Genomic DNA, 12,612 nt, shown 5'->3' with positions numbered 1-12,612 from the left:
TTTACCACAAACATCCACAAACGTTTGATTTTGAGGTTTCAGAACTACAGATGAAAGATCGGTAGTATCTATCCCATAAGACTACGAGAATCAACTGAACTATTAATAAGTATCAGTACTTTGAATAGCACCTGGCATGCCATAAGTGCTACATCAGAGGGACTTGTCATTTTTATGTGCAAGGTGCTTGTCAGATTATATGAGAGGGTGTCTTAGCCCATTCAGGCTGCTATAACTAAAACACCATAGACTGCATAGCTTATACAGCATTTGATTCTCACAGTTCTGGAGGCTGGGAAGTCAAGATCGAGACGCCTGCAGATTCAGTGTCTGGTGAGGTCTCACTTCCCAGTTCATACATCGATGGCTGTCTTCTCGCTACATCCTTCCTCAGAAGGCAGAAGAGGGGAGGGAGCTCTCTGGTGTTTCCTTTATAAAGGTACTGATTCACTAATGAGAGCTCTGCCTTCCTGACCTAATCACCTCTTAAGGGCCCCATCTCCAAATATCAACACACTGGCAATTAGATTTCAACATATGAATTTGGGGGGACAGATTCAGTCGATAGTGGAGATACACAAAAATGAATAAAAATCATTTCTTCCTTACAACTTGATAAACTAAGACCATCTAAGCTCTGGAAGGGTACTATTACAATAGTAGTAGTAACATGTATTAAATGACCATTATATGCCATGCACTATATCAGATTTTTAAATGAATTATTTATTATTCATAAGCACTCTAAGGTGAATACTAATATCCCCCTTTTTAAAATATCAATAAAGGAGGCTGAGAGAGAGCAAGTAATCTGCCCAAGATTAAGTAGTAGATTCGTTATTTAAACCTAAGCATTCTGACTTGAAGATTCATCCTCTTACCTATAACCTTATGCCACCTCCTACAAGTTATATGTGTCAAATTTGACACTATAAAATTGGAAATCACAGTGTACCACAGTCAACAAAATCTGCCAGTATTTCTCTACTTCCCTAACAACATTTTAAATTACCCATCAGAATTTATAATATGATGGGTAATTTATGATGGAAAAATAATTTATTATGGAAAAATAAATAAATATGCCAGAAAAACAAAATCCAAACTTACCAAATGCTGCAGTATGATATTAGTCCTTTTATATGAATTAAACCTGAAACAAATGTAGAATACAATGAACACAGTAATGTGGATAGTCATGTTTCAATGTATAAATACAACATTCCCTTTTGTTTGCTTTAGCTTCTTTGAACAGTTATTAGAATAAAAAATTTTAAAAACAAGTTTAATTCATTCATTGTGGTATGAACACAAAACAATACAGCCACTTTCAAAGAAATTTTGGTAGTTTCTTAAAAAACTAAACATACTCTTATCATATGACCCAGCTATTGCACTCCTTGGTATTTACCCAAATGAGCTAAAAACTTATGTCCACCTACACGTAAATGTTGATGATAGCTTTATTCATATTAGCCAAAATGTGGATGTAACCAAGAGGTCCTTCAATAGCTGAATGGATAAACAAACTGTGGTGTATATATATACAATGAAATACTACTCAGCAATAAAAAGAAACAACACTATTCCATTAAAAAAACAAAAAAACAGAGGAACCTTAAATGCACACTGCTAAGCAAAAGCAGTCAATCTGAAAAGGCTATATATTGTGATCCCAAGCATAGGACATTCTGAAAACTATGGAAGGATACAGACATATTGTGTGTCCTAACATAACAAAATAGGACACGTATTTTGTTTGAAGCTCCTCCTATATGATTCCAAAGTGCAGACAAGTTATCATTAAAATCAATAAATCTGAAGTGATAGATTCTAGCTTATTTAGGAGCATTTCTAAAATAAATTTCATACAGACTTTTAAAATCTGAATTATACTTACCCTAAAGCACCATTTCTAAAACTTATTTCAACTTAACTCAAAACCTTCCAGAAAGAAAAATTAAGTATCAAAAAAGTTAAGTGCTAATTTCTTTTTTTTTTTTAGATCCAGAATAACACTGAACTTTTTTTTTTTTTTTAATATTTATTTGACTATGCCGGTTCTTAGTTGAGGCATGTGGAAGCTAGTTTCCTGATTAGGGATCAAATCCAGGAGTTTGATCCTAGGTTTGATTGGGAACACAGGAGTCTTAGCCACTAGACCACGGGGAAGTCCCCCAGAATAACTGTGATGAACTTACTGACAAAACAGAAATAGAGTTATAGATGCAAGAACATTATGGTTACAGCAGAGACAGGGGGACAAATTCAGAGACTGGGAGTGACATATACACTACTATATATAAAACAGGTAACTAATGAGAACCTACTATTTAGCACAGGGAACTCTACTCAATGATCTGTGGTGACCTGATGACACCACCCTTATGCCAGAAAGTGAAAAGGAACTAAAAAGCCTCTTGATGAAAGTGAAAGAGGAGAGTGAAAAAGTTGGCTTAAAGCTCAACATTCAGAAAACTAAGATCATGGCATCTGGTCCCATCACTTCATGGGAAATAGATGGGGAAACAGTGGAAACAGTGACAGACTTTATTTTTTTGGGCTCCAAAATCACTGCAGATGGTGACTGCAGCCATGAAATTAAAAGACACTTACTCCTTGAAAGAAAAGTTATGGCCAACCTAGATAGCATATTCAAAAGCAGAGACATTACTTTGCCAACAGAGGTCCGTCTAGTCAAGGCTATGGTTTTTCCTGTGGTCATGTATGGATGTGAGAGTTGGACTGTGAAGAAGGCTGAGCGCTGAAGAATTGATGCTTTTGAGCTGTGGTGTTGGAGAAGACTCTTGAGAGTCCCTTGGACTGCAAGGAGATCCAACCAGTCCATTCTGAAGGAGATCAGCCCTGGGATTTCTTTGGAAGGAATGATGCTAAAGCTGAAACTCCAGTACTTTGGCCACCTCATGAGAAGAGTTGACTCATTGGAAAAGACTCTGATGCTGGGAGGAATTGTGGGCAGGAGGAGAAGGGGACGACAGAGGATGAGATGGCTGCATGGCATCACTGACTGGATGGACGTGAGTCTGAGTGAACTCCGGGAGTTGGTGATGGACAGGGAGGCCTGGCATGCTGCGATTCATGGGGTCGCGAAGAGTCGGACACAACTGAGCGACTGAACTGAACTGAACATGGGAAGGAAATCTAAAAAAGAGTAGATATATGTGTATGTATAAATGATGTACTTTGCTGTGTAGCAGAAACTGACACAACATTGTAAAGCAGCTATATTCCAATAAAAAATTTTTTTAAAAAGAAACTACCCCAAATTTGTTCCACCATTCCAGTAGTGAAAATTCAAGTCCACAATAAAGGGGAAAAGGTGAATAAATCAATGAGCACAAAAAAAATTTTATTTCATTTGAGGAAAGTTAATATAAAACTATAAAACATCAGTTCAAACCACTATGTATCACCTTTACAGGTCAAAAAATCTCTGGACCAATTACTATAAAGCAAATAGAAAATAAACTTAAGTACAACTAAGTTTCCTGCCAGATTCTATATAATCTATTAGTTCTATATATTCCAATTTATACTCAACTATTATTTTTAAACTGGTATTAACTTTTATAACTCAAAAATGTATCTGCATGTTCAGAGTCTCCTAGTAATTCTGAATTTATGATCTTCATATTCCTTCCTATTGGCTCCCAGAGTGCCATCTGGTGGAAGGGAAGAGGCATGCACATCCCAGCGACTGCTAATTTACTAATTCTCTTTATAAGGCTTACTTTCTTCACATGATGGTCAACTCTACTGCCAGCAGCAGTTGTTCCAAAAGTGGCCCCTGGCCCTACATCATCAGTTTACCTGGGAACATGGTAGAAATGCAAATATCTGACCCCATCCACACCTACTGAATCAGACACTGTGCGGTAAGGCTCAGAAATCTATGTTTAACAAACCCTCCAGGTAATCCTGATACATGCTAAGGTTAAAAACAACTAAGGAGAATGAGAACCTTATCATTTATGAAATTTTTGATTATCGACACACACACACACACACACACACACACACGGGCTTACAAAATTAACTTTCAGTGAACCTGTTTAAGATAACAATATAATAAAAACAGTGCTTAATGAAGATTATTACAGCAGAAATAGGCAAAGTAGAATATGAATAGAATAGAAGATCAAGTCCAAGGCCAAGTAATTCAGACATGAACTGATGAAAAGCAATTGTGGAAACAAAAGCATGATTTACAGAGTTATTATCAAGTAAAAACTCAACGGAAAAGAAAAAGAATTATGCCAAAAATGATCCCAAGATTTCAAGCCAAGAGAATCAGGAGAAATAGGTACTGAAAAGGTTGGAAAGGAAACTAGCTAGTTTGTAGAATGAAATATGAATTCCATTTTTAATTTCTTGAATTTGTAATGGTATAAGTAAAAATATTCAACAGTGAGTGGAGAAGAGACTGGAGTTTGAAAGAAAAGTTAGCTAAAGACTTGTCAACAAGTCACATGCATAGACAATCACTGAGGCATACATACCTCTCAGTTCTCTATGGGGAATAAATTAGAAAGTTGCAGCTAAGAACTGTGGCCTGAAGGCTTCCTGTGCTGACAAACATGTTGTACAGTTAGCAGGATTTTAAAATTATGAAGATTTAAAAAATCAAGAGATTTCACTTAAAAATGGAGTTTTCCAGTCTTTCCAGAAATATTGATAGTTATGGAAACACTGGGACTAGGTTTCACAATGGCAACAATGCCCAAGGCAGAAAAGCTGCCTCCTTGAGACAGAGGGCTCTTTATTGCTCACTTGTTCAGTCGCTAAGTCACGTCTGACTTTTTGCAGCCCCATGGACTGTAGCCCACCAGGCTCCTCTGTCCGAGAGATTTCCCAGGCAAGAATACTGGAGTGGACTGCCATTTCTTTCTCCAGGGATCTTCCCAACCCAGGATCGAATCCAAGTCTCCTGCACTGGCAGGCAGATTCCTTACTACTGAGCCACCAGGGAAGCCCCCTCGATTGCTCATCGGTTCCCTGCTCATCCCCACCAGCTAGCACCACTCAATGCTCCCATCTGAGCATCTGCATATGAGTTTGGGACTCTTCGAACAGAAAGGAGCTGCAGTCCATGGGGTCCTTCCTTCATTGGAAGGATGATGTTGAAGCTCCAATACTTTGGCCACCTGATTCAAAGAGCTGACTCACTGGAAAAGACCCTGATGCTGGGAAAGACTGACGGCACGAGGAGAAGGGGACGACAGAGGATGAGACAGTTGGATGGCATCACCAACTCAATAGACTTGAGTTTGAGCAAACTCCAGGAGTCTGACATAACTGAGTGACTAACTCTCACTTTCAGCATAGGAAAACAAAATTGAATCAAGTATTGAGTCTTCAGAAACAACTACGTAAGAGTAAAGAGAGGCAGACCAAGAACCAAACCAAAAGAATACAGTTCAGCAAACCACAGAGAAGATGAAGGGAATGAGTGTTACTAACAACTTAAAAGAGATCAATCCCTTTGAAGAGGCTCCCTGATCTCTCACTTCCTTCTAAACCTGGTTCTCTTTTCCTTTAACACACTTACCAGAGCTGATAAATATTACTTCCATTTAAATATCTGTTTCTCATCTGATCCCCCTGGATTTCAAGGACCTGAAGTAAGAAACAATAAGAACAAGTAGTCTAGTTTGGCCACAGGATAAGAGAAGCGCCTAGAATACTATCTCCCAGGAGCTGTTAACAGAAGAGTAAGTACCATTGAATTCATGAGGTAAACTGGGGTCAAATCGTTGAAACCAAGGCTGGGAAGTTTTTATTTAATTCCATAGCTAAGTTCAGTTCAGTTCAGTTGCTCTGTCATGTCCGACTCTTTGCAACCCCATGGACTGTAGCACACCAGGCCTCCATGTCCATCACCAACTCCCAGAGTTTACTCAAACTCATGTCCATTGAGACGGTGATGCCATCCAACCATCTCATCTTCTGTCATCCCCTTCTCCTCCCACCTTCAATCTTGCCCAGCATCAGGGTCTTTTCCAATGAGTCAGTTCTTCCCATCAGGTGGTCAAAGTGTTGAAGTTTCAGCTTCAGCATCAGTCTTTCCAATGAATATTCAGCACTGATTTCCTTTAGATTGGCCTGGTTCAGTCCAAGGGACTCTGAAGAGTCTTCTCCAACACCACAGTTCAAAAGCATCAATTCTTCGGCACTCAGGTTTTTTTTATAGCCCAACTCTCACATTCATACATGACTACTGGAAAAACCATTCTGTTGAAGAGACAGACCTTTGTTGGCAAAATAATGTCTCTGCTTTTTAATATACTGTCTAGGTCGATAGGGCTTCCCTGGTGGCTCAGAGGTTAAAGCGTCTGCCTCCAATGCGGTAGACCCGGGTTCGATTCCTGGGTAGGGAAGATCCCCTGGAGAACGAAACGGTAACCCACTCCAGTATTCTTGCCTGGAGAATCTCATGGATGGAGAAGCCTGGTAGGCTACATAGTCCACAGGGTCGCAAAGAGTCGGACATGACTGAGCGACTTCACCTAGGTCAGTCATATCTTTTCTTCCAAGGAGCAAGCGTCTTTTAATTTCATGCCTACAGTCACCATCTGCAGTGATTTTGGAGCCCCCCAAAAATAAAGTCTGTCACTGTTTCCACTGTTTCCCCATCTATTTGCCATGAAGTGATGGGACCAGAAACCATGATCTTATGGTTTCTGACTGCTGAGTTTTAAGCCAACTTTTTCACCCTTCTCTTTCACTTTCATCAAAAGGCTTTGTTCTTCACCTTCTGCCATAAGGGTGGTGTCATCTGCATATCTGAGGTTATTGATAATTCTCCCGGCAATCTTGATTCCAGCTTGTGCTTCATCCAGCCTGGCATTTTGCATGATATACTCTGCATATAAGTTAAATCAGAGCAGATCAGAACAGTCACTCAGTCATGTCCAACTCTTTGCGACCCCATGAATTGCAGCACGCCAGGCCTCCCTGTCCATCACCAACTCCCGGAGTTCATTCAGACTCACGTCCATCAAGTCAGTGATGCCATCCAGCCATCTCATCCTCTGTCGTCCCCTTCTCCTCTTGCCCCCAATCCCTCCCAGCATCAGAGTCTTTTCCAATGAGTCAGCTCTTCGCAGGAAGTGGCCAAAGTACTGGAGTTTCAGCTTTAGCATCATTCCTTACAAAGAAATCCCAGGGCTGATCTCCTTCAGAATGGACTGGTTGGATCTCCTTGCAGTCCAAGGGACTCTCAACAGTCTTCTCCAACACCACAGCTCAAATGCATCAATTCTTCGGCGCTCAGCTTTCTTCACAGTCCAAATCTCACATCCATACATGACCACTGGAAAAACCATAGCCTTGACTAGACGGACCTTTGTTGGCAAAGTAATGTCTCTGCTTTTCAATATGCTATCTAGGTTGGTCATAACTTTCCTTCCAAGGAGTAAGCGTCTTTTAATTTCATGGCTGCAGTCACCATCTGTAGTGATTTTGGAGCCCAGAAAAATAAAGTCTGACACTGTTTCCACTGTTTCCCCATCTATTTCCCATGCAGTGATGGGACCGGATGCCATGATCTTAGTTTTCTGAATGTTGAGCTTTAAGCCAACTTTTTCAATCTCCTCTTTCACTTTCATCAAGAGGCTTTTTAGTGCCTCTTCACTTTCTGCCATAAGGGTGGTGTCATCTGCATATCTGAGGTTATTGTTAAGTTAAATAAGTAGGGTGAAAATATACAGTCTTGACATACTGCTTTTCCTATTTGGAACCAGTCTGTTGTTCCATGTCCAGTTCTAACTGTTGCTTCCTGACCTGCATACAGATTTCTCAGGAGGCAGGTCAGAAGGTCTGCTATTTCCATCTCTTGAAGAATTTTCCAGTTTGTTGTGATCCACACAGTTAAAGGCTTTGGCATAGTCAATAAAACAGAAGTAGATGTTTTTCTGGAACTCTCTTGCTTTTTCAATAATCCAACGGATGTTAGCAATTTGATGTCTGGTTCCTCTGCCTTTTCTAAATCCTGCTTGAACATCTGGAAGTTCACGGTTCACGTCCTGTTGAAGCCTGGCTTGGAGAATTTTGACCATTACTTTATTAGTGTGTGAGATGGGTGCACTTGTGCAGTAGTTTGAGCATTCTTTGGCATTGCTTTTCTTTGGGATTGGAATGAAAACTGACCCTTTCCAGTCCTGTGGCCACTGTTGAGTTTTCCAAATTTGCTGACATATTGAGTGCAGCACTTTCACAGCATCATCTTTTAGGATTTGAAATAGCTCAACTGGAATTCCATCACCTCCACTAGCTTTGTTCATAGTGATGCTTCCTAAGGCCCACTTGACTTCACATTCCAGGATGTCTGGCTCTAGGTGAGTGAGCATACCATCATGATTATCTGGGTCATGAAGATCTCTTTTGTTTAGTTCTTCTGTGTATTCTTGCCACCTCTTCTTAATATCTTCTGCTTCTGTTAGGTCCATACCATTTCTGTCCTTTATTGAGCCCATCTTTGCATAAAATGTTCACTGGGTATCTCTAATTTTCATGAAAAGATCATTAGTCTTTCCCATTCTATTGTTTTCCTCTACTTCTTTGCACTGATCTCTGAGGAAGGCTTTCTTTTCTCTCCTTGCTATTCTTTGGAACTGTGCGTTCAAATAAGTATATCTTTCCTTTTCTCTTTTGCTTTTCACTTCTCTTCTTTTCATGGCTATTTGAAAGACTTCCTCATACAGCCATTCTGCTTTTTTGCTTTTCTTTTTCTTGAGGATGTTCTTGATCCCTGTCTCCTGTACAATGTCACGAACCTCATTCCATAGTTCATCAGGCACTGTCTACCAGATCTAATCCCCCGAATCTATTTCTCACTTCCACTGTATAATCGTAAGGGATTTGATTTAGGTCATACTTAAATGGTCTAGTGGTTTTCCCTACTTTCTTCAATTTAAGTCTGAATTTGGCAATAAGGAGTTCATGATCTGAGCGACACTCAGCTCCTGGTCTTGTTTTTGCTGACTGTATAGAGCTTCTCCATCTTTGCCTGCAAAGAATATAATCAATCTGATTTCAGTATTGACCATCTGGAGATGTCCATGTGTAGAGTCTTCTCTTGTGTTGTTGGAAGAGGGTGTTTGCTATGACCAGTGAGTTCTCTTGGCAAAACTCTATTACCCTTTGCCCTGCTTCATTCTGTACTCCAAGGCCAAATTTGCCTGTTACTCCAGGTGTTTCTTGACTTCCTACTTTTGCATTCCAGTCCCCTATAATGAAAACGACATCTTTTTTGGGTGTTAGTTCTAAAAGGTCTTGAAGGTCTTCATAGAACCATTCAACTTCAGCTTCTTCAGCATTACTCGTTGGGACATAGACTTGGATTACCATGATATTGAATGGTTTGCCTTGGAAACGAACAGAGATCATTCTGTCGTTTTTGAGACTGCATCCAAGCACTGCATTTCAGACTCTTGTTGACTATGATGGCTACTCCATTTCTTCTAAGGGATTCTTGCCCACAGTAGTAGATATAATGGTCATCTGAGTTAAATTCACCCATTCCAGTCCATTTTAGTTCACTGATTCCTAAAATGTCAACATTCATTCTTGCCATTAACCCCACCATAGAGCTGCCAGAACTTACACAGGACTGGGAAAAAGATTCTTGGAGGGCACAAACAGAACCTTTGGTGCACCAGGACCCAGAAGAAAGGAGCAATGACCCCACATGAGACTGACCCAGACTTGCTGAGGAGTGTCCAGGAGTCTCCAGTGGAGGCATGGGTCGGTGGCGGCCTGCTGCAGGGGTGGGGGCAGTGAATGTAGCAGTACATGCACGGGATCTTTTGAAGGAGGTTGCCATAGCTAAGAGGACACCTCTAAAAGCTTCTGAGCAGAGAAATGGATGGCACTGAAGTAAACTTTCACAAGATTAACATGGCAGTCATGTGCAGAAACTATTCAAATTGCAAAGAGATAAGAGATAAATCAGCAGTCATGTACAGATGTGAGAGTTGTATCATAAAGAAGGCTGAGCGCCAAAGAATTGATGCTTTTGATCTGTAGTGCTGGATAAGACTCTTGAGAGTCCCCTGGACAGCAAGGATGTTTGGAGGTGCAATGCAAAATAGCCTTGAAGGAGAAGGTCCTCGGGGAAATGGTGAAGGGCCAGAAGTACCCAGGCATTGTGTATTGATAGCTGAAAAACATTTCCTGCCTTTGGCTATGCTCGGCGCCAAAATTTAGCAATTAAACATTAAAGACATTGCTTGAGAAAATGGGTCATGGATAAACACATGGGTCGTTAAGAACACGCTGTTCCTTGAAGTATCTTTTACTGATTATATCTTAGCCTTGTACATGCTCTGCTGGCCGTATGCTCTAAGCTCTTTGTTCCTTGCTCCTATAAAAAGGCTTGACTGCAGAAATAAAATTGTCAGTCCTTGCAGAGACTGTCCAAGTGTTATTCTTTCAGGTTCACTGTTTCCAAGTCCCGGGAAGAAAATTCCCACAAAGGAGATCAAACCAGTCCATCCTAAAGGAAATCAGTCCTGAATATTCATTGGAAGGACTCATACTGAAGCTGAAACTCCAATACTTTGGCCACCTGATTCAAAGAGCTGACTCACTGGAAAAGATCCTGATGCTGGGAAAGACTGAAGGCAGGAGGAGAAGGGGACAACAGAGGATTAGATGGTTGGATGGCATCACCAACTCAATGGACATGAGTTTGAGTAAACTCAGGGAGATGGTGAAGGGCAGTGAAGTCTGAAGAGCTGCAGACCATGGGGTCACAAAAAGCTGGACACAGCTTGGCGACTGAACAAGAGATAAATCAAGTTTCCACAAAGTGAACATAAGAAGTGTGTTCAAATTCAAATGAGCAGGAAAAGATAAGGATTGAGCGCGTGGGAGAACTTAGATAACTTTAGGAATCTAAAAGGATGGACAGTACTAAGAAGTTGAAAGTGCAGAGGTGGAAAAAGGGTTGCAGTTACGTCCAAATGTACATTTGAGGTGCAAAGAAGACATTCAGGTGTTTGTGAATAGTACTGGAGCTCAGGACAAATTAGGGTTAGTCATACAAACCTGAGAGTTATCTTCAGAGAGAGGTACTTTATTGGGGAATAATGACGACAAATTCCAAGGGCTGTATTGGCACCAGGGCAAGATAAGTAGTGGACAGTGGTAGTAGGAAAGCAAGACATTGGCCGAACAGCCAAGGGTAGCCGGACTTCAAGGACTGGACAACAATGTCAACCACAGCACAGAGACCCTACTTCCTCTCAGAAAACTGTGGCACCCTATTACTTAGTACATTTGTAGACTACATTGTTATAGACTGGATGATACTGGCCTCCGTGCTCTGCTTTGCTAGGCTAACACCCACACCAGGCCTACTCCTGGAAAAATGCATCTCTGATCAAAACCCCCAAATGGGTCCAGGATTTGCCTAATTAGTGCACCTTGCAATACTGGAAGGAACAAAGCCAGCCTGAACTCTGGGAATAACAAAGTCTTTCCCAAGTCATTTAATTTTGTTAACAAATATGCCTTCCCAGTTTGTTTCTCAAACAATCTGGTATTTGTTCACAGCTTCAAAAAAGCAGCAGCAGTGATTGTTCTTTATAAAGAACTGATTGTTCTTTATACCTGCCAAGTCTCTCTGTGAGCTAGTTAGAGCCACAGGGACAACTAATTTCAAGGTATAAAAATAAACAAGTAAATAAATTTAAAAAAAAATAACCACACAGAGAGAACAAAAGCAACTCTTCTATTTTTTTTTTTTTTTTTCCAAATACTGAACACCAGGTCCTCGGTGTCCATTCATGCTGTCCCTTCAGTTGTGTCTGACTTTTTGCTACCCTGTGGACTATAAGCCCATCAGGCTCCTCTGCCCATGAGATTCTCCAGGCAAGAATACTGGAGTGGGCTGCCATGCCCTCCTCCAGAGGATCTTCCAGACCCAGGGATCAAACTCACTTCTCTTATGTCTCCTGCACTGGCAGGCGGATTCTTTACCACTAGCGCACATGGGAAGCCCCCAGGCCCATGGATACAAAGTTAAGACAAGACACATTGCTCTAAAGCTGTGCATGCTAAGTCGCTTTAGTCGTGTCCGACTCTTTGCGCCCCTATGGACTATAACCCGCCAGTCTTCTCTGTCCATGGGATTCTCCAGGCAAGAACACTGTAGTGGGTTGCCATTTCCTCCTCCAGGAGTTCTTCCCCACCCAGGGATCGAACCCATGGTCTCTTCTGTCTCCTGCACAGGCAAGTGGGTTTCTGACCACTAGCGCCACCTGGGAAGCCCCCTCTAAAGCCCTGAAAGTGAAGTGAAGCCGCTCAGTCGTATCCGACTCTTGGCGACTCCATGGACTACAGCCCACCAGGCCCCTCATCCATGGAATTTTCAAGGCAAGGATACTGGAGTGGGTTGCCATTTCAACTATCCTTAAATGAAAAAAACCACTCCCATCTCTTATCCCCAAGGCAAAAGCCAAGGTTAAAAACCCCAGGAATTTCAGCTGTCAGGCCAATTAGCGGTTCTCCTTCAAGTGGTCCCATCTGCTACCTGGTAATGCACGGGGGGCAGGCAAACGGTCTCAGGACTGCTGCAGCCTGCCTGCC

General features: G+C 41.4%; 1 protein-coding gene and 1 non-coding gene across 11 annotated transcripts in view; one reads left to right on the top strand and one right to left on the bottom strand.

Annotated features, from left to right (window-relative positions):
* Positions 1-12,612, bottom strand: part of HIBCH (3-hydroxyisobutyryl-CoA hydrolase) — a 152,255-nt gene that overhangs the window by 138,922 nt on the left and 721 nt on the right. For all 10 annotated transcript variants that reach the window (XM_070802166.1, XM_070802175.1, XM_019969456.2 and 7 more), the window contains exon 2: positions 1,111-1,153. In XM_070802166.1, the coding sequence (XP_070658267.1) occupies positions 1,111-1,153 (43 nt within the window). The remainder of the gene's footprint in view (positions 1-1,110; positions 1,154-12,612) is intronic.
* Positions 6,327-6,398, top strand: TRNAW-CCA (transfer RNA tryptophan (anticodon CCA)). The gene has a single exon. It is a non-coding gene; the product is annotated as a tRNA-Trp (tRNA).

Source organism: Bos indicus, chromosome 2, assembly GCF_029378745.1.
Source record: "Bos indicus isolate NIAB-ARS_2022 breed Sahiwal x Tharparkar chromosome 2, NIAB-ARS_B.indTharparkar_mat_pri_1.0, whole genome shotgun sequence".
NCBI classification, from domain to species: domain Eukaryota; kingdom Metazoa; phylum Chordata; class Mammalia; order Artiodactyla; family Bovidae; genus Bos; species Bos indicus.
This window is presented reverse-complemented; position numbering and strand designations above follow the sequence as displayed.